Consider the following 27,741-nt stretch of genomic DNA (forward strand, 5'->3'; position numbering starts at 1 on the left):
ATACATGACTTCTTTGTAGCTTTAACCATTAAGGCTGCACACACGATGGCAGCTTAAAAATGGAGTAACTTCTCCCGTTTTCCCAACATTTCCCTTCACTGCTCTGCTCCTATTAATTGTAGCGTGATGAAAAGTATACTGTAAGGAGGTATAGCTGCCCAGGAGTATGAAGAATAATTGTACCTAGTTTTGTTAAAATCCGTCGAGTAACTATCTAGTTTCTATATAGAACACACAGACAGACAGACATACAAAATATTTACTCATTGCATTTTTGCCATCATTATTTTTAAATATATTTAGTGTATAGCATTGACCTCTCCACAGATTTATTATATAAATATAGATAAATGAAATTATCTTGTTTGTCACAATGTAGGTATATATGTCGCAGCGATATAATAAAAACAGGGATTTGGTCAAATCTCTAAGGGATTTGATCAAACCACGGAAGATGTCAAAATAACAACACGATTTTGTCACTTCACTAGCATTATCATTTCACTGAATCAGTTTAGGGATTTGTCAAATCACCAGATTTTGTTTAGGGAAATGATAAAATCGTGTTGTTATTTTGACATCTTCCGTGGTTTGATCAAATCCCTTAGAGATTTGGCCAAATCCCTGTTTTTATCATATTCCTGCGACATATACATAAAGAGTGACAATGTGCCTTGTTGCTTCGTTGGACGAGTGGTCGCAAGTGCGCAAGGAATCGAACCCGAGACTTCTTGTCCGGCCAAAAGAGGTCTCGGTTTCGATTCCCGGGTCGGACAAAGTATTACTGGGCTTTTTTCGGGTTTTCGAAAGTCAGTAGTAGCAGCAATAGTAGGAGTCTGGAAATGTGCCCAGTATAGATTATATTAATATGTCAATAGACTCACCCCCTATTACATGGGACCTATAACACAAATTGTGAAAAGTGGATGTACATTGGATAGCGGCATTACGTGCCTACCCCTTCAGGGATAAAGAGTGTGACGTTGCACTAATTTGTGAACAACGTGAAAATATCGGTCTCTGGCTAACTCCATGGGAGACAGGCGTGAGGTTATGTATGTTTGTAATATGTAAAAATGTCGTATAGGTTCAGTTTAAAAAAATATTTATCGACCTACGCACATGAGGCACTATAAATGTAATCGCACGTGACATTTTTTTGGGGAAAATCATGCAATGACTTTTCTCGCCATGGGCGAGGTGAAGGGGAGTGTCAGACTCTTACTGACTAAATAACACACCGTTTTTAGTCCTGCTTTTCAAGCTGGAGCCACGGTAAACCCGTTAGGTACCTATGTGACAAATTCATAGCAAATTGGTGAAAAATGTATCGTGTGAAATCTAGTAAATAAGTCGTTGGTGTATCTTTAAACAAATATTTATAAATGAATTATCCAACACAAAATGACTTTTTCTAAATCGGACCAGTAGTTCCAGATTTTAGCGCGTTAAACAAACAAACTCTTCAGCTTTGTATAATACAAAAAAGTAGGTATTAGATAAGGTATTTATTTCAGACTAGCTATTCCGGCGCGGATTCACCCGCTGTTCGGCTCCTATTGATCGTATCGTGTTTACATATTTTATATTACAAACCTTCTCCTGACAATAAACATTACATTACCATACATTAAAAAACTCATCCAATTTGGTGAAGTCGTTCAGGAGTTATGCGCGTACATACATTTTGCCTTAAAAGTTTTTTATTGTTGAAAAAATCGCCCATATTTCCTGGCGATAATATGGCGTTTTTTTTTGTATTATACAAGAGCTAAATATGCATTCTGTGATAACAAAAAGTGATAAATAATTATCAATAAACGCATAAAAAGTGGAACACGAAAGATAACCCGGTCGATTTCGACCAAACAAGTAGGGTGGGATTGCATAAATTCGCAAAAATATAAATATCGGTACAATTGTTCACAAGACAATTAGAAATAAACCCTAGAAGTTCCACATCATACCCGTGTATGGAAGAAAGTCAGACTGCTTCGTTGGCCGAGTGGTTGCAAGTGCGACTGCCGGTCTCTTGGTCCATGCCCTTGTCATAATATTTTTGCTTTTACAATAAATCTTATCAATATGGTACCTATACGTTGCGTAGCACTACAATTAACAACAACTAGTAAATTATATCTACAAAAAATACTTACGCAATTAAGAAATATGGTAATTTTATTACCCACAATTTTTGTTCATGTATTTTTATAATAAAACTTACTTACTCCACTCCTGGGCTTCCGGAGCTGCGGACTGCCTAACGGGTTACCGGGGCTCCGGCTCGAAAAGCAGGAGTAGGCACGGGGTGGTTCTTAGTCAGTAAGAGTGTGACGCTGACCTCACGCCTCACCCAAGGCGAGAGAAGTCATTGGATGCTAGCTAACTATACATAATATAAGTATTTGCTACTGAAATTGAATTATATCTTATATAGAATTTCACAACTGTAGAAACTGAAATTTTTGCTTAAGGAGACAAAACTGGATTTCAACTATCGAAAATCACAATTTTTGCAAGTACGCGCCTCACGACTCTGTAGAAAATCAGTACTAACAAAATCAATAATCACAGTGGTATATACCTACAACAGGGTGTAAAAGCGGTCCTTGGCCTAAAAATGGTTGGGAACCCTATTTATATCGGAACTGTAATGTAAAGGAGGCCCACAGTCCAGCAGTGGACTGTCACGGGCTGTTTATGTTGTAAGTCATTACTCTGATTAAGGTTTCAGAGTTGTATCACATTATTGTATAACATTACTCAAATAGCATTACTCAGCGGTCACGCTTGTGATCTCTCAACCAATGGGGTAGCAAACTATTTCAATTTAACTTTGAGTAATAAATAAAACACAAACAGCAGCTGGTTAATGTTTATTGATAACGTTACAGTAACACGTTTACTGGGCGTGTAAGCAAGATTAAAACCTGACGCAGTCGCAGGGAGCCGCTGGATGCAGGCCGCTTCCAACCGACCGCTCGAGCCATTGGGGGAGGCGTATGTTCAGCAGTGGACGGCTTGTGCTCGATGTGATGACGATGAAGAAGTTGACTTTGAAACTTGTAAAATTAGCTACTTGTCAGTGCTTGAAGTCGATTTGTGAGTTTCAATAATTTTGGTTCGATTTCCGAGTCGTGCTTGATTCAGTTGGTTCTATTGTTCATTTCCATAATAACTGTCCTCTATCAAACTCGCAGCTTGCGCCAGCACACAAGTCGCTAAAATAAAAATCATTATTATGTACAAAAATAAATTGCTTAGATTAACTTTTTAGGTAATAATTTTGATACACTTACATGACAATTTACCGCTAACAACTTCACATGTTCCTTGACCACCTATATTAAAGCATGTTTCTATCATGTCACGACAACGCGAATCTACAATGTAAATCTGTGCTCCTAAAGCACCGCAAGCACAGAGTGCGACAATGAGCAGGAACAATATTGTGCACGACTTCATCTTGTGCGGGACTCGTCGACTCTGCCGCGCGGTAAGTAAGTACTGCACCACTGAATGATGCCGGCACACTGCAGCTCGCGCTATTTATACTCACGTTTTAAATGCTTAATGACTGCGTATGAACAACTCAGAACCAAAAAACTTATGCAATATCTTTATTTAGTTATCGCTTTATTCAAAACTAGCTTTTGCCCGCGATTTCATCCGCATTGATAAATAATTCGGTGCTTTTCCACCAGAGATGGCCTATGTACATAGCTATGCTACGAAGATGTAATAACTAAGCTGTGAAACTATGTAACCGTTTCCACCGATGCTAAGCTGTGCGAGTAAGGTGTGCTATGTGGCTGTGCCGCCGCAAAGTAGCTGTGCGAGAAAGATGCGCAGCTCGAGTATGCGATGTATGGATAGTAGGGAAGCCATCCATAGTATGCATAGCATGCATCATTAGTAGTCATAGCACATCTTTCATTATAAGAAACATAGCTTAACTGAGTTCGTTTGCACCAGTGCTAAGCTAAGTGTACCAATGAATATGATTGGTGGAAGCTAACCGGATAGCATAGCACATCTCCGATGGAAAAGCACTCTGTTATTGCATTTTTAGTGAGTATCTATATATTAATACGTGATGCAAAAACTTTATACATCTTTTTACGAAAATTGCGCGGACGTAGGAGCATAAAATTTGGTACACTTATAGTTTATGTGTAGGAGAAGTGCAGAACGCTAATATTTAAAAAAAATAATGCTTATAAAGTACATTAAATCAATAAATAAAACATTACACACACATGCATAGTATCTGATCGTATATGACAAAACGTCAAAATCAATAGACATTGCGATGATATTCTCACGTCTCATATGAAAAGAGTTTGTTTGAGTTTGAGTTAAATAAAAATTATCCTTGAACGTATGTTAAGTGGTATTGTAAATTATATAGTTTATGGTTGAATTTCAACCACTAGGCGACCACTAGTAGTGATTAATCAACTTATCACTACAACATACCAAACTAAGAAAAAATTAATGTTTACAGTACATAATATATCTTATCTAATTAAAACATAATATTCTTTGTTTATATTTTTGATAAAATTATTATGTTTGATTGCCTCGTTGGTCGAGTGGTCGCAAGTGCAACTGCCGAACAAGGGGTCTCGGGTTCGATTCCCGGGTCGGGCAAAGTATTACTGGGATTTTCTCAGTAGAAGCACGGAGTATGGAATTATGTCCAGTATATGGCAATAGGCTCATCCCCTATTACATGGGACTTATAACACAAATGGTGAAGTGGGTGTACATTGTATAGCGGCATTACGTGCCGTAATGTGCACCACTGCCTACCCCTTTGGGGATAAAAAGCATGAGATTGCTTTATTTTTATCACTCTGTTCATTTTTCAACACAAAATAAACTTTTATTTTCAAACTAAGGCTAAGATATTCGACACGATATAATTAGCATTTCATTTGTGTGCCTTTGGCGACACTGGTTCCGCTAGTCATTTTGTTGGATGCCACTTCACCTAATTTGCTCTATTCCATGGAGAGGCATAATAATAAAAAATAGGGCAGATCCACAACAAAGTCCTCATAGATCACATGTGTGCATCAAAAGTTATTTTCGGTCAAAGCACTTTTAATTTTTTTCTTAATATTGGAAAGCTACGAGTATGGCTTTTTTAGCGGGGAAAATTGTCCTATAACTCTTCCGTGTAGTGTCAGACTTTAATTGACTAAAAACCACCCCGTTCCTATGCCTGCTTTTCGAGCTGGAGCCCCGACTATTTAGCTAGGTAAAAACATACCCTCGCCCCGCACCATGGCTTGAATCAACGCCGGACACGAGAGGTCACCGTTGCTAACCACATCCCTGAGGACGCAGTGCTCAGTCCATGCCGGTCAAATCGCCACCTTATCCTCTACCGTGTCCTCTGGGCGGTCCTCCCAGTGATGACACCCGGGCGATTCTTTCCGCCCAATCAGAAACAAGAACCCGCCAAAAGTGCTTGAGGGAGTTTCAGACTCTTACTGACTAAAAACCACCCCGTTCCTACTCCTGCTTTTCGAGCCGAAGCCCCGGTAAATTCGCTAGGTAGTCCGCAGCTCCGGATTCCCATGTCCGGTGAGGACGCCGTAGCGCTTCTCATGCCACTTTTCAAAAAGGGGACTTACAGCTGCAATGCCGGTGGGATACCGGATTCCCGATTTGCGCGAGAGTCTTCTTGCACTCTAGCGCAATTTTCAATAAATATAATATTTATTTTCAAATAATGACATTATTTATTTAATGAAACATATTTTTCTAATAACTATCGTGGGAGACTGCACGGTTGGTGCGGTGGCTGGGCAACTGGCTGCCGTGCAACGGGTAGCGGGTTCGATTCCCGCACGGAGCAACTCTTTGTGTGATCCACAAATTGTTGTTTCGGGGGTCTGGGTGTCATGTGTATGTGAACTTGTATGTTTGTAAACGCACCCACGACACAGGAGAAAATCCTAGTGTGGGGAAAAGTTTCTTTTTTTTAATAAAAAAGGCAACGTTTTTTTAAAAAAAAAAGAAAAAAAAAAGAAAGAAACTGGAAACTAGTAGAGCTTTTCACAGTATATTTACGGCACGTGAGTAAACAATTATTTTTAGTTAAGTAGAAAAAACCATTTGTTGGATTAGCATGTTTATTAAACTACATAATATTATTATGTGCGAGTTACAAATAGAGAAGCATATAACTTGAAACGCTGAGAACGAAGAGTAGAAGAACTGATATGAAGTTTCTTGCTCATTCTTCTCCACAGGACTTTGGAACGAGCAAATAGCTTCACTAGAGCATTGACCGACAGACAGACATTTTGTTTTTTTTTTCTATATAATATTGTAATATTTACTTTGACGTTCACAAGTGCCTTCCCGCTCTATTTGAAATAAATAATTTTTGACTTTGACTTTGAACTGATAGTCGATAGGCCAGGTAGTAGAGTGATGATCACGAACCAGTAGACTTAGCGTGGGTCAGTGCCGGCGTTAGGGGGGGGGGGCAGGGCGACAAATTCTGGGGGGCGCCAAGGTCTGAAGTTGGAGTCTCTTGCCTCTCTTGGTGCAAACCCTCAGAACTGTGCTCTGCGCACTGTGCATATTTTTTTAGATGGATTTTTGAAGGTTTGTGGTGGTCTTACGCATACGATTGGTGCAATACTTGAGTCAAGTGGACGCCACAATATTTTCGCCCGGGGTATCAGTGGCCCTTACGCCGGCACTAGCGTGGGTATGCCTACCACTAAGACCGATGACATCATCATCAGAATCATGGGTAGCTAATGGATGCAAGTAGCGAGCTGTCGTTCAACGTGGAGGACTAAGGGGGAGGCCTTTGTTCAGCAGTGGATAGTCTTCTGGCTATGGCTGATGGTGGTTAGGACTTCATACATTTCCTTTCGCATTGTGATAATGTTTGGAAATTGTTGTTATTTGCTTGGCATCCACCATAGACGAACATTTGACATTTTCTGCTGGTTGAATTATAGGCGTACCTGGAAAAATAGAAATACAGTTTCAGATGGTCTATGGAACACGAACGAGCATGAACGAGCTGACGTATCACCTGATGGTAAGCAATCGCCGCCGTCCATGGACACTTGAAACTCGAAGAGTTACAAGTGCAATGCCGGCCTTTTGAAGGTTAGAAATTTAAGGGTTGTTGGGGAATCGGGGATTGGGAAGATTGGGAAGGCGTTAATAGGGCCTCCGGTAACCTCACTCACACAACGAAACACAACGTAAGCGTTGTTTCACGTCGGTTTTCTGTGAGGCCGTGGTACCACTCCGGTCGAGCCGGCCCATTCGTGCAGAAATTTGGCTCTCTCCCACACTTCCCACTTTGCTACTTTGCTAGGCAGTTACACTTGCACGTGACTAAAAATGCAGTTTTATCTACAACTAGCTACTTCCGCGCGGTTTCACCCGCTCTGCTCGATTCCTATTGATCGTAGCGTAATGATTTATAGCCTATAACCTTTCTCGATAAATGCGCTATCCAACACAAAAATAATTATTCAAATCGGACCAGTAGTTCCTGAGATTAGCGCGTTCAAAGAAACAAACAAACTCTTCAGCTTTATAGTATTATATAAGTATAGATTACTAGCTACTTCCGCGCGGTTTCACCCACTCTGCTCGGCTCCTATTAGTCATAGCGTGATGTTTTATAGCTTATAGCCTTCCTCGATAAATGCACTATCCAACACAAAAAGAATTATTCAATTCGGACCAGTAGTTCCGAAGATTAGCGCGTTCAAACAAACAAACAAACTCTTCAGCTTTATAATATTAGTATAGATAGTATAGATAATCATTATAAACGCACAATTCAGCTTACCTCTCGAAATATCCTCTGCATCTGCCAGTTTTTATTGGCTCTAAGCAGTCAGGATCTGTAATAGCATCAATAATAATACCATATGGGGCAAGCACATATGATTTAATTTAATTTAAGAAACTACCGCACTCAGAGACACTTAATGATTACTTAAACTATTCCTTAGTAAACGATTTTGTTCCGAAAACAATCGCTAAGGACTAGGTTAAGTAGCCATTAAATGACTCTGATTCGGCGGTAAGAATACAATCTTTTTGTTATGTGGAGTGTTTGAAAAATATATTTTAGATTGTCGGTAGTTCCTTCATAAACGGGCCAACTAAAATAACCTGAGAGTTCCGTGGTTGCCCCAAACATTGAAAACATTATACTCTGGTATTGAAACATAAGAAATTTTGCATTCAATAATGTTTAAAAAATATTTGATGATTACAAAAATAAACTGTGCCTACTAGAGTCGACCCGGCGACTTTTAACCTATTACTCCAAAGATATCCATTGCGCCAAACTTGCAACTGAAGAGATATACCAAATATAGTGTCATTCGACTTATAAAAATACGATAAAAGATTGTCATATTATATAGGTACAACTGTGTAACTCGATCGTTCATTATTCGATTTATTCAATATAAGTTTTGTGTGTCGAGAAGTAAATCGATTTGCAAGTGATACAGGTGACAGTGGTAGCGATGTCGTTGGCAAAAAACGAACTAGAAAGAGGGACCGATGTGTCTGCTTTTAAACATCAATATACTCCAGTTCATCCGTGATCATGGCGCTTGCAACAGTGCCGAAATATCGGAAACTTATGGACATAAATAAACATGGTAAATATCCCGTCTCAAGTTCTAGTAACTATAAGTTAGTTATAAGGATTTTTTTTTCTTTTTAATGAAACACTAAGGTAAACGAGCAACCGTATCACCTAATGGTAAGTAATCGCCGCCGCCCATGGACTCTTGAGTCACAAGAGGCGTTACAAGTGCGTTGCCGGCCTTTTGGGGATTAGGAATATAAGGGTTGTTGTTCGGGAATCGGGGATTGGGAACGTTGGGAAGGGGGGAATTGGGCATCCGATAACCTCACTCATGTCGGTTTTATGTGAGCCCGTGGTATCACTCTGGTCGAGCCGGCCCATTCGTACTGAAGCATGGCTCTCCCACACTTAGATTTATTCTATGTTGTAATGTTATTTATGGACAGTAAAATTAAAACAGATCAGAGCCGACCAGAGAGTCAGTTGACGGCGCCGACGTGATACCACGGCCTGAAAGAAAACCAACGTGAACCCACGCCTGCGTTGTGTATGCTCCTTAATATTAAATCTTTCAAAAACAAAACAAATAAGCACTTACCTCTAGCACCGAATATGTATTGAATACATAACAGGAAAAACATAAAGAAATATAAGTATTTCATTTTTGTTAATAATGCAGTTTTATATAACTGAGTAGGTACAAGATATAAAACTGAAGTAACTAGTAAACTAGTTAGTCTTACTTTTATATTAGTTTTCCTATCGACTGCCAATAACTTACCAGTCAGGATTGAACTCAAGGTGAGAATAAATAAAACGAACAAAGTAAATAAATGATAAAATCGTTAAAAGACATGCTTCGGCACGAATGGCTCTGAAGTGATACCACGGAGTCACAGAAAACCGACGTGAAATAACGCTTGCGTTGTGTTTCGTCGTGAGAGTGAGGTTACCGGAGACTGAATTACCCTCTCCCCAATCTCCTCAATCCTCAAATTTCTAACCCCCAAAAGGCAACGCACTTGTAACGCCTCTGGTGTTTCGAGTGTCCATGGATGGCGGCGATTACTTTTCTTTTTTTTTTAAACTTTGCCCCTCTTTAGGATTTTCGCCTGTGTCGTGGGTGCGTTTACAAACATACAAGTTCACATGCACATGGCACCCAGACCCGAAACAACAATTTGTGGATAACACAAAGAGTTGCTTCGTGCGGGAATCGAACCCGCTACACATTGCACGGCGCCAACAGTGCAGTCAAATTGCTTACCATCAGGTGATTAATTTGCTCGTTTGTCGGCGCACTATTCACCAATATTATGTTATGTATTTGACTAAATTTGATTGAAACACACGATTGATTGAAAAATACAATAGAGATACTTTATATCCGACTCAAAGTAAACCTAGACTAGTAGAATAGTAACCTTGACTGCACGGTTGGCGCGGTGGCTGGGCAACTGGCTGCCGTGCAACGTGTCACGGGTTCGATTCCCGCACGGAACAACTCTTTGTGTGATCCACAGATTGTTGTTCCGGGTCTGGGCGTGATGTGTATGTGAACTTGTATGTTTGTAAACGCACCCACGACACAGGAGAAAATCCTAATGAGGGGCAACGTTTTACTTAAAAAAACCTGACATTTCAAGAACTTGACTTATAATGATAAAAATAAAAATGGCGTCACTCCCAAATGTCAGACGAATCTATTGAATGATATTCCAATACAATGTCTAATAATAAAATTATTTATTTAATTAATTCAAAAGTTACAACGGTAGACAACCAATTAAAGCAACTTACATACATAATTAAACAGGAATTAACAGAATTCATAAGTTCACCTCGCAGTACTTCAGGCATTCTGACAAAATCGCCTTCCATCCATCCACGAACAGATCATTTGTTGGATTTGCATCCAAGAGACCATTGAGCGCGGCCTTAGTCTGCTATTACAATTGTGTCAGAATGGTCGATCACTGAGCAGTGCAAGAGGGACATTGTGACACAATTGTAATAGCAGACTAAGGCCCCAGAGTGCGAGGAATCGGTGACTTAGCACGTGCAACGATACGACATGAAGGCACGGTAAATAGTCGCTGCTTTTTACCTCGATAGTACATATATAATATTTGTCACTAGCTACTTTCACGCGGTTTCACCCGCTCTGGTCGGTTTATAAATCTGACAGTCAATTATTACACTAATTATTTTAATTTAAACGAAATAATGCCTAGGGAAAGACGGTCCCCAAACATGGGCTCGTTGTTACAGCATATGTAAGTCCCGTCTTTGAGGCTTGAGAGACAGGGAGGGAAGAGTCATACGACGATCCCTCCAATGCCCCTATGCCCCATTCCCCCACTTATATTTTTATACTTTTCTTAATAAATTCGTATCTGTTAATAATACAATGTTTGGTAAACCCTAATTGAAACATTGTATTTAAAATACAAGAGATATCTATTTACGGTTATAAATGCAATTAATATGCATTTATTACAATTAGAAAGTCCATTTGTTTGACTTATCAGATACAAAATCATTGACTTATTTTAACATTTCAGTAATAGGATAGATGACTCATTAATTATTATTTTAATGTCCGTCTTGTAGACTATTCTAAAACATCAGACACGTATGATTTATTTTCTTACGGAAACGAATACTTTCGAAGATATAATATTTACTTCGAATATAGCTTGACGTCACTTCTAGGTATGTTTTATACGTAGAAATGATGTATTCGCTCCCACTCCTAAAAATTCGGGGTACTTAATCATTTATTTTTGTCATTCCGTATTACTGAAGCACTATTCAGGATAACGTAAGCAAAAATACAGACGAAAAAATTAAGATTTATAGCAACAAGAGTCAAAAGACTGGCACAGGTTGTACTTTTTCGTGCATAAAAACTGTGGGACTTAGATTTTTTTATGTTTCTCACATGGCTCAAATAGCATTACTCGGCGGTCACGCTTGTGATCTCTCAACCAATGGGGTAGTAAACTATTTTAATTTAACTTTGAGTAATAAATAAAACACAAACAGCAGCTGGTTAATGTTTATTGATAACGTTACAGTAACACGTTTACTGGGCGTGTAAGCAAGATTAAAACCTGACGCAGTCGCAGGGAGCCGCTGGATGCAGGCCGCTTCCAACCGACCGCTCGAGCCATTGGGGGAGGCGTATGTTCAGCAGTGGACGGCTTGTGCTCGATGTGATGACGATGAAGAAGTTGACTTTGAAACTTGTAAAATTAGTTATTTGTCAGTGCTTGAAGTCGATTTCTCAGTTTCAATAATTTTGGTTCCATGTCCGAGTCAGGCTTGATTTGATTCGTTTATTTTTTTGTTTGCAAAATACTCCTTCTTTATCACACTCGCAGCTTGCGACATCCAACAAGATACTACAATAAAAATTATTATTATGTACATGTACATGTATTTTTGTTCCAAACAAAAATAAATTGCTTAGATTAACTTTTTAGGTAATAATTTTGATACACTTACCTTTAATTTCACCGTTAACAATCTCACATTTTCCATTACCATTAAAACACTTTTCTTTTAAGTCAGGACAACGCGGATCTAAAATGACAATCTGTGCTCCTAAAGCACCGCAAGCACAGAGTGCGACAATGAGCAGGAACAATATTGTGCACGACTTCATCTTGTGCGGGACTCGTCCACTCTGCCGCGCGGTAAGTAAGTACTGCACCACTGAATGATGCCGGCACACTGCAGCTCGCGCTATTTATACTCACGTTTTAAATGATTAATGACTGCGTATGAACAACCCGGAACCAAAAAAAACTTATTCAATATCTTTATTAAGTTATCGCTTTATTCGAAACTAGCTTTTGCCCGCAACTCCGTCAGCGAGTAACTCCTTCCATGACACAAAAATAACCACGCCCGATGGCTTATTTGACTGCCTCGTTGGTCGAGTGGTTGCAAGTGCAACTGCCGGGCAAGGGGTCTCGGGTTCGATTCCCGGGTCGGGTGAAGTATTACTGGGCTTTTTTCGGTTTTTCGGAAATTTCTTAGTGGTAGCACGAAGTCTGGAAATGTGCCCGGTATATGGCAATAGGCTCACCACCTATTACATGGGACTTACAACATAAACTGGGAAATGTGGGTGTACACAGTGGCATTACGTGCCATAATGTGCACCTCTGCCTACCCCTTCGGGAATTAAAGGCGTGACGATATGTATGTATGTAACTTTGATGTTTCTACACCGATTTATAAGATAACTTTTTTATTGAATTGTTAATCTATCACTAATCACCCTCTGATAGTTATTTTAAAATATATTTAATGTACACAATTGACCTCTCTACAGATTTATTATAAACTAGCGACCCGCCCCAGCTTCGCATGGGTGCAATGGTGATATATTATACCTGTATTATACATAAAAACCTTCCTCATGAGTTACTCTATCTATTAAAAAAAACCGCATCAAAATCCGTTGCGTAGTTTTAAAGATTTAAGCGTTCATAGGGACATACAACATGACAGAAAAAGCGACTTTGTTTTATACTATGTAGTGATATTTATAAATAAAATTATAACTAATTTGTGATTCGGTTTTTCGAAAATTTCTCAATAGTAGCACGGAGTCTGGAATTGTGCCCAGTATATGGCAATAGGCTCACCCCCTATTACATGGGAATTATAACGCAAATGGTCATAAGTGGATATACATTTTATAGCGCATTACGTGCCGTAATGTGCACTCTGCCTAGGTACGCTGCGTAGCTGTGCTTCGTGGAATAGAAAATTAAATTATTAAAAAAAAATATTTGAAACGCACCTACGGGTGTGCTTCGTGGAATACCTAATTACGTTGATCAAGTGAGTCACTTGAGGCCTGTAGAATACCAGCACAAGGCCCAGTCTTGCACAATGCACATGCTGATTCTTCATTATTACACGGACCTTGTTGAGTCTCGAGCAAATTTCCGTGCGTTTAGGCGTTTTTGCCATACCTATTATTAGAAGCAAGTATAACAGCTCACACATAGGACCCATTTAGCATTTAGTATTTTAGTTTTAAGTCAAATTTCCGTGGTGCTTGGCGACTAGGCTTTTCCCAGTTGTGCAGTCTCTTTTGTGCCTTAAGGCTTAAGTCATTCTGTCTCCTGCATTAAATTCACCGAGGGAAGTGGAAACTATCGTTTTCTTTTTCTTCTCCTCTAATAACATCTTCTGATTTGTTTTGTTGCGGGATCCAAGACAGTCATTCACCTGGGACGCACCGGACTTCAGTGTTCCGGTGTTTTCATGTTTGTATCTACTGTAGATCCTGGCTTACAGGAGTTGCAGCGGTACGGGAGGTTGTGGCGGGCTTGTCTCATAAAAAAAATGCACATGCTGAAATGATCCCAATTCACCGCAGACAAATGACATGCATTGTCAAATGTTTACTGTACCTACCACTTTTTTTTGCGTGTGAAATAAATGTTTTTTGTTTCTTTCTTTCTCCATTATTTTTGAATACTTTATTGTATTGTTTATTGTATGGAAACTAACTAATTGCGGAGTCATATTTGTGTCACGGGACTACCTTAGAGCATTCCTCTTAACTTGAGTTTTGGGAAAACCGAAAAAATTAAAATGTCGGTTATAGGTTTAGCCTTTCCGTGAAAAAGAGTGATTAATTATCAAATGCGAGGACATATTTTCCTTTAAAGACCGCCTACAGATTAAGCTATAATATAAGGACTCCGTGCTACCACTGAGAAATTTTCGAAAAACCGAAAAAACCCCAGTATTACTTCGCCAGACCCGGGAATCGAACCCCTTGCAAGGCTGTCGCACTTGCAACCGCTCGGCCAACGAGGCAGAAATGTGCCCGGTATATGGCAATAGACTCACCACCTATTACATGGGACTTACAACATAAATGGTAAAATGTGGGTGTACTTTGACATTATGTGCCATAATGTGAATCTCTGCCTACCCCTTCGGGGAGTAAAGGCGTGACGTTATAATAATAATAACTATAATAAGGAGCTTTAAGAGTATCTGCCACGGCTTTAATGGGAGGTAGGCTATGTCGTCAACGTGGAACGCTGCGGTAAGGGCCTATGCACGCACGCCTGCGCAAAGTCAAAGTCAAAGCATTTATTTCAATTAATCCTAAATTAGGCACTTTTGAAACGCCAAATTGAATTGTCCGTCAGTCTGTCTGTCAGTGAAGCTAGGCGCTCGTTCCAAAGTGTAGCTTCGAATGGAGAAGAACGAGCAAGAAACTCCATAGAACGAGCAAGAAACTCCATCCGCGTTTTTCTCCTGCAGAGCAGTTTGTTGTCGTTTGCATCGCGTCTGTTTCGCTACACAAGCGCGTGAGGTGTGCAATGGTCTAAAGGCTGCGTCTAACTTGCGTGCGTATGGCGTCTACGGCGCGTTTAAAAAACGTGGCGTGCATAGGCCCTAACGTGGTACGTTACGTTGCCGCGTCGGTCTAGTGCACGGTACGGCAACGTCGCCGCGTCGGTCTAGTGCACGGTACGGCAACGTCGCCGTGGGACGGCGCGTCACGTCGCCGTAAGCCGACGTAGCTCGATGCTCTCGCTCAGTTAATGCTTCAATGTCAATGTCTTTTTAACAATAGCAGAAGCAGAATACTGTACTGTGTGAACAATGTGCGGTCCATATCTCGAACGAGACTGACGCATGTTAGTGAAGAATTTACCAGAATTTTACAAGGCACGGCGACGTTTTTTTTTATGAAACACGCCGGACAAACGAGTTTAGGGAACAAAGAGTAAAGTTCCCTAAGAAAAGGGGATCCTCCGACCAGGCGAGGTGATCATGCCTGGCGGGCTTTCTGCCCAACTGTTGTTCGTTGGGATTTTCTATCCGTCTTAATTCGCATGTAAACTTCATATGTGCGATACAGGATATTTGTGACGTCATCCGTTGATTTTGCTCGTCTATGTGCGACTTCTGTCATCTATCACTTGTCACTTGTCAAAGTGTCGCCACACGAGCAGACGTATCACCTGATAGTAAGCAATCGCCGCCGCCCATGGACACTTGAATCACCAGAGGCGTTACAAGTGCGTTGCCGGCTTTTCGGGGGTTAGGAATTTAAGGGTTGTTGTTCGGGAATCGGGGATTGGGAAGATTGGGAAGGGGGGAATTGGGCCTCCTGTAACCTCACTCAAACAACGAAACACAACGCAAGCGTTGTTTCACGTCGGTTTTCTGTGAGGCCGTGGTATCACTCCGGTCGAGCCGGCCCATTCGTGCCGAAGCATGGCTCTCCCACACTTACAGGTTTCTACGTCGCGTCGTGACGTGAATTTTTCGTCCATTTTTTCATTACCTAACTGACGGACTAAATAGATTTTTAATTTGCATACCTCGTCATCATCCCTATTTCTGCATCTCAATGCCGGGATAGCTATACTGTAATATAGTATATCATAGCTTAGTCTGTGGTGGTCTAAAATATATTAATTTTTTTGTCAGAAAAAATGTATAGGTAGTTGATATGATCAACAAACAAAAATAAAATGAAAGAGTTTGATTTAAAAAATATGGAAGATTAATTTTATTTTCGAAGTTTTCCTGCTCAGTGCATCCGTAAATAAAATCATTCAAAACAGGTAAATGCGGAGATATTATAGCTTTTACATTTGACTTTACTTGTGAGGTGTAATTTCAACTGGGTCAAAGTCGAAGTCCAAATTATTTATTTCAAATAGACTGGGAAGGCACTTTTGAACGTCAATGCAAATATGTCTTGTCTGTCATAACAATACTTAGTTACTTTGATTTTAGGAATCAAAGTTTAGGAGTGAGAGCTAATTAAGTACGTCACTATTCCGTATAAAACGTACTCAAAAGTGACGTCGATATTTCAAATGGATATGTTTTCGAAAGTATTTGTTTCCGTAAGAAAATAAAACATACATGTCTAATGTTTTAAAATAATCTACAAGACAGACATTAAAATAAAAATGAGTCATTTACCCTATTAGTTTAGTTTTAATAATAAGATACCGATTCACAACCAAAAGTTGTATTTTCCTTGTTATGCATTATAAAAAATACCGGTCCCATTCATTTGGACGGTCAGTCTTTGAAGAAACTTTGATACTACTGGTTTCGCAACAGCCTTGTGCAATTTTTGTTTAATAAAAATTAAATAAATAAACCAATTTATCTTAGAAAATGAAGATTTTTGTGTTATTGAGCGGAGCCATATTCCTTGGACTGGTATGTGCATTTCAAACAGCTTTTTTTTTGTTAAATAGTTTAATTTAAGTTTAAGTGTGGGAGAGTCATGCTTCGGCACGAATGGGCCGGCTCAACCAGAGTGATATCACGGCTTCACAAAAAACAGACGTGAAATAATTCTTGCGTTGTGTTTTGTTGTGTGATTGAGGCTACCGGAGGCCCAACTCCCCCCTTCCCAATCCCCAATTCCCGAACCCTTAAATTCCTATCCCCCAAAAAGCCGGCAACGCACTTGTAACGCCTCTGGTGTTTCAAGTGTCCATGGGCGGCGGCGATTGCTTACCATCAGGTGATACGTCTGCTCGTTTACCGGTTTCATAAAAATATGTTTTCAGGTACAGTGTGCTAAACTGGATGGATCAGAGCCGGTAGCATGCACCACTCCTGATGGGAAGCCTGGCTACTGTATAAACATACGCTCGTGTCGCCAAATCTCAAATCTGCTCAGACCACCAACATCCGAAAAGACCAAAGAGTTCGTGAGGAATTCTGCGTGAGTAGCATTAACAATCTTCTTATTATAGCTTTCGTGAGACATTACATGTTTTTTTATGAAACACGCCGTAAACGAGCAGACGTATCACCTGATGGTAAGCAATCGCCGCCGCTCATGGACACTTGAAACACCAGAGGCGTTGCTGGCTTTTGGGGGGTTACAAATTTAATTATATTAATATTAATGGATTGGGAAGATTTGAAAAGGGGGAATTGGGCCTCCGGTAACCTCAGTCACACAACGAAACACAACGCAAGCGTTGTTTCACGTCGGTTTTCTGTGAGGCCGTGGTATCACTCCGGTCGAGCCGGCCCATTCGTGTCGAAGCATGGCTCTCCCACAACATATAATGTTATCGGCTTACTCACGTAACTGTTTGACGAGGAACTCGACTAGTTTCAAGCCATGCTAGAGGCGCATATTCATGAGCAGCATTTCGCGTCCGCGACACACGACGCGGCCATTGTCGCGTCTGACCTGGCCACTATGCCTTGTTCACATAACTCTTTCTCGTTTCTGCCCCAAAATCGAAGCGAGAGAGAGCTATTAAATACTTGCTACAGGACTTAAGTACTATCATAGATTAGTCTTATATATCCGGCCACCGTAAGTGAGGCCGTGGTATCACTCCGCCCAACCAGAACCAGAGCCGGCCCATTCGTGCCGAAGCATGACAGGGCTGATGCCTGACCCGGAGCTGCAGACTAGCTGAACTGAGCCGGCCAGCTAGGCCGGCTCAACAAGCAGGAGTAGGAACGGGGTGGTTTTTAGTCAGTAAGAGACTGACACTCTCTATTGCCTTGCCCTGGCGAGAAAAGTATTCCCCTCTGAAAATAAAAAAAAAAGTCTGACACTCCCTGTCGATCTCTATACCGACTGGTTTTATTTATATTCGCAGATGCAAAGGCCCCCATAAGTACAGCGTATGCTGTAGATCAACTCCCGCTAGTGAGGATGATGATATTTTCGATTCAAGAACGCGTGAAGGAAACCTATACTGTGAACCTTATATGACTGCTCATCCTCCTGATCCCAGTACTGGTTGCTGTGGCACCTCGGCTACTCTCGGCAATAAAATCGTGGGCTCGGGTTAGTAACAATTTATTATCTATACTAATCTATACTATATACTATATATAATATTATAAAGCTGAAGAGTTTGTTTGTTTGAACGCGCTAATCTCCGGAACTACTAGTCCAAATTGAATAATTCTTTTTGTGTTAGATAGTGCATTTATCGAGGAAGGCTATAGGCTATAAAACATCACGCTATGACCAAATAGCAGCCAAGCAGAGCGGGTGAAACCGCGCGGAAGTAGCTAGTTTTCTATATGCAACGTCACGCCTTTTACCCGCGACGATAAGAACCAGACCCGTGCGTGCAGCGCATCACGTTCTGCGCGCGCCTCAAAGAGCTATCAGACCACCACAGATAGGGCCCAGTAGGGCTGATGCCTGATCCGGAGCTGCGGACTACCTAGCGGGTTTACCGGGGATCCGGCTCGAGCGGCAAAAGTAGGAACGGGGTGGTTTTAAGTCATTAACAATCTGACACTCCCTATCGCCTCGCCCATGGTGGGAGAAGCCATTTGATGATTTTTGATTAAAAAAAGGTATAGGCAGAGGTGCACATTACAACACGTAATGCCACTATACAATGTACACCCACTTTTCACTATTTGTGTTATAAGTCCCATGTAATAGGGGTGAGCGTACCTACCAGGTACGATTCCAGACTCCGAGCTCTACCAAGAAATTTTTCGAAAAACCCGAAAAAGCCCAATAATTCTTTGCCTGATTCGGGAATAAAAACCGAAACCCCTTGCGTGACAGTCGCACTTGTGACCACTCGACCAATGAAAAGTCTGTAGTACAATTTGACTAGTTATCAAATACCAGACTGCCTCGTTGGCCGAGTAGGACTGCCTCATTGGCCGAGTGGTTGCAACTGCGACTGCCGGGCAAGGGGTCTCGGGTTCGATTCCCGGGTCGGGCGAAGTATTACTGGGCTTTTTTCGGTTTTTCGAAAATTTCTCAGTGGTAGCACGAAGTCTGGAAATGTGCCCGGCATATAGCAATAGGCTCACCACCTATTACATGGGACTCACAACATAAATTGTGAAAAGTGTGTACACCCGTACACAGTGGCATTACGTGCCATAATGTGCACCTCTGCCTAACCCTTCGGGGATTAAAGGCGTGACGATATGTTTGTATGTATGTATCAAATACCATAATGTTTTACAGATGGCAAAGGAACTGGAATAGATCAGTATCCATGGACTGTCCTGATAGAGTATGAGAGTAAGAAGGGAATCGACATTTGCGGGGGTGTCCTAATCAGCGGCAGATATGTCGTCACGGCTGCACACTGCGTCACGAGCGCGATACCGTAAGATACACATTTTTATGGTATAAGTAAGTACTTTCTGCCTCGCACAGCAAAACTGTGGAATGAGCTGTCGTCCGCGGTATTTCCGAACCGATACGACCTTCAAACCTTCAAGAAAAGAGCATACTCCTTTTTCAAAAAAGGCCGGCAACGCACCTGTGACTTCTCTGGTGTTGCGGGTGTCCGTGGGCGGCGCTGATCGCTTACCATCAGGTGACTCGTTTGCTTAGTGCCACCCATGGACACCCGCAACAACAGAGCAGTAAAACACAACGCAAGCGTTGTTTCACGTCGGTTTTCTGTGAGGCCGTGGTATCACTCCGGTCGTGCCGACCCATTGGTGCCGAAGCATGGCTTTCCCACGCTTAGAATTTTATACACAATTTCCAAATTACATAAAAAATCACATTTTTTATGGAAACGAGCAGTCTTATCACCCGATGATAAGCGATCAGCGCCGCCCATGGGCACCCGCAACACCAGAGGAGTTACGAGTGCATTGCCAGCCTCTTATTTGACTTTGGGATAAATTTCAGAAAGTATATCCGTCTGGGAGAGTACAACATAACTAACCAGGGTCCTGATTGCAAGCTGGCAGAGGGAGGTGGCCAGGACTGCACTGATGGTGTAACCAGGGTACCAATTGAGAAGATAATTCCTCATCCAAATTATAGCTTCTCTGCAAACGACAAACGAAATGATATTGCCTTGATTAAGTTGAAAGAGTTAGCTCCTTATTCAGGTTCGTATATTGTCTTAGTAGACCCTTTTATAATATTTTTATGAAATACCAACGCCACGTCACGCCTTTTATCCCCGATCGGGTAGGTGGTGCACATTATGGCACGTATTACCGCTATAAGTCCCTATGTAACGCTTGTTATAGGGGGTAAGGCTATTGCCATATACTGGGCACATTTCCGTGCTACTACTGAGAAATTTTCGAAAAACCGAAAAAAAAGCCCAGTTTTACTTTCCTCGACCCGGGAATCTAACCCGAAGCCTCTTGCCTGACAGTCGCGCTAGCGACGAGGCAGTCAAACGTGCCGTGCAACGTGCAACGTGTAGCGAGTTCGATTCCCGCACGGAGCAATTCTTTGTGTGATCCACAAATTGTTGTTTCGGGTCTGGGTGTCATGTGCATGTGAAATTGTATGTCTGTAAACGCACCCACAACACAGGGGAACATCCTAATATAAGGCAACGAAAAAAAAGTTATTCTCTTTCTAGATTTTATCCGGCCCATTTGTTTACCGACGAAGGATATAAATTTGTCAAGTAACAGAAATGATTACTTTACTATGATCGTTGTTGGATGGGGCGCAACGGAGACAAAAAAGTACAGTGACGTCAAACTTGAAGTCAAAGTCCCTTATGTACCATTAGAAGTAAGTTAAGCATCAATTTATTATTGGTATTCGAGCAATTTTTTTTAAAGAAACGCAGATGGTCGCGATAAATACAGGAAATAGGCCTTAAGTTTTTTTAAATTCTTTTTATTTCCTAATTTTTATCCGCAACTTTATCAGAATAATAATTAAGTAACCAAGGGACTTATTTTCATTGCATAATTTTGATTAATTTACATTTCTTGTACATTGATGAAATTAAGTGGTGCAGGATCTGGCATTGTCATTTGCCAAATCGGTCCAGCCTTTCTTGAGTTTTAGCGAGACTAACGAAAATCCAATTAATGTTTATATAATATGTTATACATATACAGTTATTTGAGAAGATTAAATTTGTACTAAACATATACAGGGTGTAACAAAATACATATACATCAAGAAGCCCTGATGAATACAGGTTCAGTAGAATCTCTACGCGAAGTTTCAGCTTAAAATACGTTTAAAAAAATTTTAGTACCAAATACTTGGTATCGCATAGTTCTTGATTTAAAATCATACAAACGTGTCATAACACTACAGGTATCAATCGCTAATATTACGAAACCTTTCTTCTGTCAATATGATCGCCTAGTACCTGTCTACCTAATTTTGATTGGCGCGCCGGCGCGATTGGAAAAATTCATAACTTGGTACCATGAAAACATGAGTTTAAAAAACCCTTCCCGTATCGTTTGTTATGTTATCTAGAAACTGTGCAATTGATATGTATACCCCCTTTTTGTTATACGTTGTATTTTTTTTACAGCAATGCAGAGCTTATTACGATAAATTCAAATTATTTCAATTGGGGAAGGGCCAACTCTGTGCTGGTGGGCAAAACGGCTTGAATAACTGTAAGGGTGACTCCGGTGGACCATTGATGTTCAAGAATGGGAATCTCTTCGAATTGGCCGGCATCGTCAGCTTTGGCAAAACCGACTGTAAACAAGGTGTACCAGGAGTTTACACCGACATTTATGCATATAAAGATTGGATTATGAGTATACTCCAGACTCCGGAGCCGCAGACAACGTAACAGGTTACCAGGGCTCAAAGCAGGAGAAGGAACGGGGTGGTTTTTAGTCAGTAAGAGTCTGACACTCTCCTGCCTTGTAAAGAGTTTGTGGGGTGCTTAATATATTAAATGTTATAATTATTATTCTATTTGCAAATATCTATGAGGGAAAATTTATGAAAAAATAGTAAAATGCACCCCACGCTTTTTACTCTGAAGTGACAAACTCTTTGTAATGAAAAAATATTTTCTAATTTTTAATTCGGTTGCATATAAAAGCGTGTTTTTTTAGTTTTTTTAAACTATTATTTTTTTATGTCAATAAAATTATTATTTTAAAACATTACGAGACGTATTTCTTTTTTAATACCGTGTGTCGTCACGATTTCCTGTACTACATTTTATAGGGTAACGTGACGTAACGGCCTCCCACTCCTAAACATTATTGTGGTGGCAAACGGGCAGACGAGTCACCTAGGGACTTAGTCTGCTATTACAATTGTGTCAGAATGGACGATCACTGAGCAGTGACGTGCGTGCAAAAGGGACGGAGCTATGTAGGTTGTATAGCTCCGTCCCTCTCGCACTGCTCAGTGATCAACCATTCTGACACAATTGTAATAGCAGACTAAGGCCCCTGATGGTAAGCGATCAACGCCGCCCGTGGACTCCCGCAACACCAAAGGAGTCACAGATGCGTTGCCGGCCTTTTAAAAAGGAGTATGCTCTTTTCTTGAAGGTTTGAAACCTGTTACTCATTTTTATGAAATGATTTTATTTTTGCAAATAAATACCATTCTGACACAATTGTAATAGTAGACTAAGGCCCCTGATCGGTAAACGATCAACGCCGCCCATGGACTCCTGCAACACCAAAGGAGTCACAGGTGCGTTGCCGGACTTTTAAAAAGGAGTATGTTTTTTGAAGTTTTAAGCCTGGGGCCTTAGTTTTTGAGCAGTGCAAGAGGGACGAACCTATACAACCTGCATAGCTCCGTCCCTCTTGCACTGCTCAGTGATCGACCATTCTGACACAATTGTAATAGCAGACTAAGGCCCCTGTTATTCATTTTTATGTATCGGTCGTATCGGTTCAGGAATACCGCCGACGACAGCTCATTCCACAGTTTTGCCGTGCGAGGCAGAAAGTTTCGCGAGAAGCGCACAGTTTAATATATTCTGTGCATAAACAGTTCCATCTCTCTACAGAAGAGCTGTAAAAATGTATTTGTAAAGAGCGTTCAAATTAGCTCAAAGAGAAAAATGGCATTTTTGGCTTACCTACTGGGCCTACTTCGCTCATTTTTCGTATATTGCCAGCCCAGATAACAAATATGTGGTTTAAATTAAGTCATATGTGTTTTCTCCATAGTAATAATACGCAACGTCACGCCTTTTATCCCCGAAGGGGTAGGTAGAGGTGCTCATCACGCCACGTAATGCACATAGTACACCCGCTTTTCACCATTTGTGTTTATAAGTCCCATGTAATAGGGGGTGAGCCTATTGCCATCCGTGCTACTAATGAGAATTTTTCGAAAAACCAAAAATTTGCCAGTAATACTTTGCCCGACCCGGGAATCGAACCCGAGACCCCTTGTCCAGCAGTCGCGCTTGCAACCATTCGAACAACGACAGTCTGTACGGTATGTATAAAACTGTACGGTATGTATAAAACTGCACGGTATGTATAAAACTGTACGGTATGTATAAAAGGTATCTACTTACTCCTACAAACTTGAACGCCTAAAGCAGCTGTTAGGTATACCACCAAAAATACAAGAAAATATAAGAATTTCATTTTTTGAAAATACAAAAGAAATGGATAAATTAAGTCAAAATGTTAATATAGAATAATTTCTAAACTAACATTCGTTTACATTTTATATACAATTACTATGACATACTCGACAGGGTCGAACTTAGGATAAGTATTAAAAAATTGACAGGAAGAAAATGTATACTCAAAAAATATTATGTATTTTCAAATACACTTTGAAAATATATTCAGACTGAATATTGGTGTTACATTGTTCTCACATAGTTGGAGCAATCAAAACAATGTAACCAAGGATTGTATTGTGAACCTAATTGGAAAAGAGTAACCTATGGAGTTTCTTGCTCGTTCTTCTCCATAGGAATCTACACTTTGGAACAAGCAAATAGTTTCACTAGAGGACTGACTGACAAACATTTTTAATATTATTATAATATTTGCTTTGACGTTCAAAAGTGCCATTTAAAATAAATATTTTTGTCTTTGACTCTAAATCCTACCAATATTATAAATGCGAAAGTTTGTATGTTTGTTTGTTACTCATTTAAATCAAAACGGTTGAAGGGATCCGGATAAAATTTGAAACAAAGGTAGATTATTGTCTGAAATAACACATAGATCACTTTTTATCTCACGGAAACGTAGGTGAAGCAGCTGACATAAGCTACAAGTAATATGGAATAAAATTAAGTACAATAACCGATTTTTTTTTTCAATCCTATTTAATATCTTAAGATTTAGAAAATAAGGTTATTTTTCAGGTACACACGTAGCTCTGCAATCGTCCATCGACGAGAAATTGTTACGATTGGCTTTACACCCTCCATAGATAAACTCGACGCAATCTCCACTACTTTTATCATAGGCATATCTGTAAAGTATAAAAAAAAACTTAAATAAAAATAGCTTTTTTTATATACATATTAAATGGGTCGACGTTTGGCCGCTATCTCGCCTGATGGTAAGTGATGATGCGGCCTACGATGGAGCACGTCTGCCCATAAGCAACCTATTCACTCGGGCTTTGAAGACACCCAGGTTATACCCATCAGGAAACGCAGACTCCGGCAAGGAGTTCCACTTCCTAGCAGTTCGCACAAGGAAGCTTGAAGCGAAACGCTTCGTGCGAGTGGGTGGGATATCTACCATGAAAGCTTTGGTCTAATGTCTTCTTTTGGGTGCTTTTCCACCAGAAATGTGCTATGCAACTGTGCTACGAAGATGTAATAGCTAAGCTGTGAAACTGTGTGACTGTTTCCACTGATACTAAGCTATGTAGCTGTGCGAGAATGACACGTAGCTCGAGTATACGATGTATCGATGGTAGGGAAGCCATCCATAGCACGCATCTTTCCATATAAAAAACATAGCTTAGCTGAGTCCGTTTCCACCAGTGCTAAGCTATGTGTACCAATGAATATGATTGGTGGATGCCAAACGCATCCACAGCAACGTAGCATAGCACATCTCTGGTGGAAAAGTTATTAAGGCTTGCAACATTTGGAGCATTACATGCGCTTTGCCTTAAATAAATATAAATTGTATAATAATCCGTTCAGCAGTTTTCGAGTTCATCGCGAATATGCAAACAAATCTAGGGGACTGTGTTTCTTAATAATTGTGTTAGGAAATTTTATTTATTTTCCTCGTTTTTTTTATAAAGCAAAGCGCATGTAATGCCCTAAATATTGCAAGCATTCATAGGCCCCGGTAACCACTTACCATCAGGGGCCTTAGTCTGCTATTACAATTGTGTCCTCCGTTGTATAGCTCCGTCCCTCTCGCACTGCTCAGTGATCGACCATTCTGACACAATTGTAATAGCAGACTAAGGCCCCAGGTGGGCCGTGTGATTTGTTGCCACAGTCGTGGTATAAAAAAAATATATTTACCTGGTATATGCCGCGAAACACATTCCAGGATCGATAGGATCCAAACATTCACGGCCTGAAAAATACATTAAAATTTTATATTAAACACTCTTTGAATTCTGCTAAAGATTAGTAATAATAAAATAGGTACAATTATGATCCTCAACAACTCAAGACAATCCAGTACTACGCTAAAAGTTTCTTGCTTACATGCCATGAAAAGAAGTATGACTGAGCCTGAGACACCTCTGGTGTTGCGGGTGTCCATGGGCGGCGCTGATCGCTTACTATCAGGTGACCCGTCTGCTCGTTTGCCCCCTATTTCATAAAAGCCGGCAATGCCCCAAAAAGCCGGCAACGCACTTGTAACGCCTCTGGTGTTTCAAGTGTCCATGGGCGGCGGCGATTGCTTACCAACAGGTGATAAGTCTGCTTGTTTACCGGCCGTGTTTAAAAAAAAACGGTTATTGGGGAATGGGTGGTGGGATTGGGAAGGTGGGTAATTGGGCCTCCGGTAACCTCACTCACACAAAGCAAGCGTTGTTTCACGTCGGTTTTCGGTTAGTATCACTCCAGTCAAACCGGTCCATTCGTGACGAAGCATGGCTCTTCAACACGAATTTGGAAGGCTGTGGTGGGCTTATCCCATTACCTCCTTCTATCTTAGCGTCACCGATTGCTTAACATCAGGAGCTCCATTATTCCATTGGCTTGTTTACCGGCCTATCCCAGAAAAAAGATAAAATAACAAAAAGTACATACTTTTGGGTTGAGAGATAGCTGCAAATATATCCTGAATGCACAACACTACACTAATGAAGAGATACAAGAATTTCACTATTGAAAACATAGTAGGTACTATAGATATTTTTAGTACTATAGTCAAAGTACTAGAGTAAAGTAATACCTGAGTTAGTCTTCATCTTATTTTATACCAATAACATTGATTTTCCTGCCAGGGTCGTACTCGCTCTAACTTATAAAAGCAATGAGGAAAATAAATAAAATTTCCTTCTTTTCTTATGGTATAAGCCGGTAAACGAGTAGACGGATCACCTGATGGTAAGCAATCGCCGTCGCCCATGGACACTTGAAACACCAGAACCGTTACAAGTGCGATGTGCTTTTGGGGGTTAGGAATTTAAGGGTCGTAGGGGAATTGAGGATTGGGAAGGGGGGTAATAATGGGCGTACGCTAACCTCAACCACACAACGCAAGCGTTGTTTCACGTCGGTTGTCTGTGAGGCCGTGGTATCACTCCGGTCGAGCCGGCCCATTCGTGCCGAAGCATGGCTCTCCCATACTTGAAACATCCTAACACAATTGTTAAAAAACATAGTCCCCTAGATTTGTTTGCATATTCGCGATGAACTCGAAAACTGCTGAACGGATTATTATACGATTTTTATTTATTAATAGAGTGATTTTTGATTAAAATTTGAACAGTGTGAGCAAAACCACAGGCAATAAGCTAGCAATTTAAAAATTAAATTTGTTGAATCCGCATAAAATGTTCAGACTCACGAAGAATGTATAAATTATGATAATTTTCCGATAAAAGGATATAAAATGTGTAATGTCGTGCAAAAACCGGTTTTTATACTAGCTACGTGTTATATTTCTGTTTAGTATATCATGTCTCAGAACGCGCGGTGATGTGGAGTGTGGATTATATTTACCTTTTTTGTGGTATAAGCCGATAAACGAGCAGACGGATCACCTGATGGTAAGCAATCGCCGCCGCCCATGGACACTTGAACCACCAGAGGCGTTACAAATACATAGCCAGCCTTTTGTGGGTTAAGAATTTAAAGGTTATTGGGAATGGGAAGGGGGGTAATTAGGCCTCAAGTAACCTCACTCACACAACGAAACACAACGCAAGCGTTATTTCACGTCGGATTTCTGTGAGGCCGTGGTATCACTCCGGTCGAGCCGGCCCA

At 40.7% G+C, this 27,741-nt stretch overlaps 2 protein-coding genes and 2 long non-coding RNA genes across 5 annotated transcripts; 1 reads left to right on the plus strand and 3 right to left on the minus strand.

Annotated features, from left to right (window-relative positions):
- Window positions 1–2,861: 2,861 nt before the first annotated feature.
- LOC118280032 (uncharacterized) lies at window positions 2,862–5,241 on the minus strand. The gene is made up of 2 exons (XR_004784067.2): window positions 3,300–5,241; window positions 2,862–3,221 (listed from the first exon to the last, which is right to left on the minus strand). It is a non-coding gene; the product is annotated as an uncharacterized LOC118280032 (long non-coding RNA).
- A 798-nt stretch (window positions 5,242–6,039) lies between these two features.
- On the minus strand, window positions 6,040–9,551 carry LOC118280050 (trypsin inhibitor-like). Its single transcript, XM_035599920.2, has 3 exons — window positions 9,201–9,551; window positions 7,844–7,898; window positions 6,040–6,998 (listed from the first exon to the last, which is right to left on the minus strand). The coding sequence occupies exons 1-3, from the start codon at window positions 9,262–9,264 to the stop codon at window positions 6,881–6,883; spliced, it is 237 nt and encodes a 78-aa protein (XP_035455813.2). The 5' UTR covers window positions 9,265–9,551; the 3' UTR covers window positions 6,040–6,880.
- Window positions 8,456–22,495, plus strand: LOC118280049 (phenoloxidase-activating enzyme). 2 transcript variants are annotated; one of them, XM_035599919.2, is made up of 7 exons: window positions 8,456–8,672; window positions 17,194–17,351; window positions 18,253–18,443; window positions 19,602–19,746; window positions 20,283–20,488; window positions 20,977–21,134; window positions 21,901–22,495. In XM_035599919.2, exons 1-7 carry the CDS (start codon window positions 8,670–8,672, stop codon window positions 22,168–22,170), a joined length of 1,131 nt encoding a protein of 376 aa, XP_035455812.1. In that variant the 5' UTR covers window positions 8,456–8,669; the 3' UTR covers window positions 22,171–22,495. The 2 variants fall into 2 exon arrangements, with proteins under 2 accessions (XP_035455812.1, XP_035455811.1); XM_035599918.2 differs by lacking the exon at window positions 8,456–8,672 and adding an exon at window positions 16,667–16,837.
- Window positions 11,650–13,164, minus strand: LOC118280052 (uncharacterized). Its single transcript, XR_004784071.2, has 2 exons — window positions 12,113–13,164; window positions 11,650–12,009 (listed from the first exon to the last, which is right to left on the minus strand). It is a non-coding gene; the product is annotated as an uncharacterized LOC118280052 (long non-coding RNA).
- Window positions 22,496–27,741: the final 5,246 nt, after the last annotated feature.

This window comes from Spodoptera frugiperda, chromosome 22 (genome assembly GCF_023101765.2).
Source record: "Spodoptera frugiperda isolate SF20-4 chromosome 22, AGI-APGP_CSIRO_Sfru_2.0, whole genome shotgun sequence".
Classification (NCBI taxonomy): domain Eukaryota; kingdom Metazoa; phylum Arthropoda; class Insecta; order Lepidoptera; family Noctuidae; genus Spodoptera; species Spodoptera frugiperda.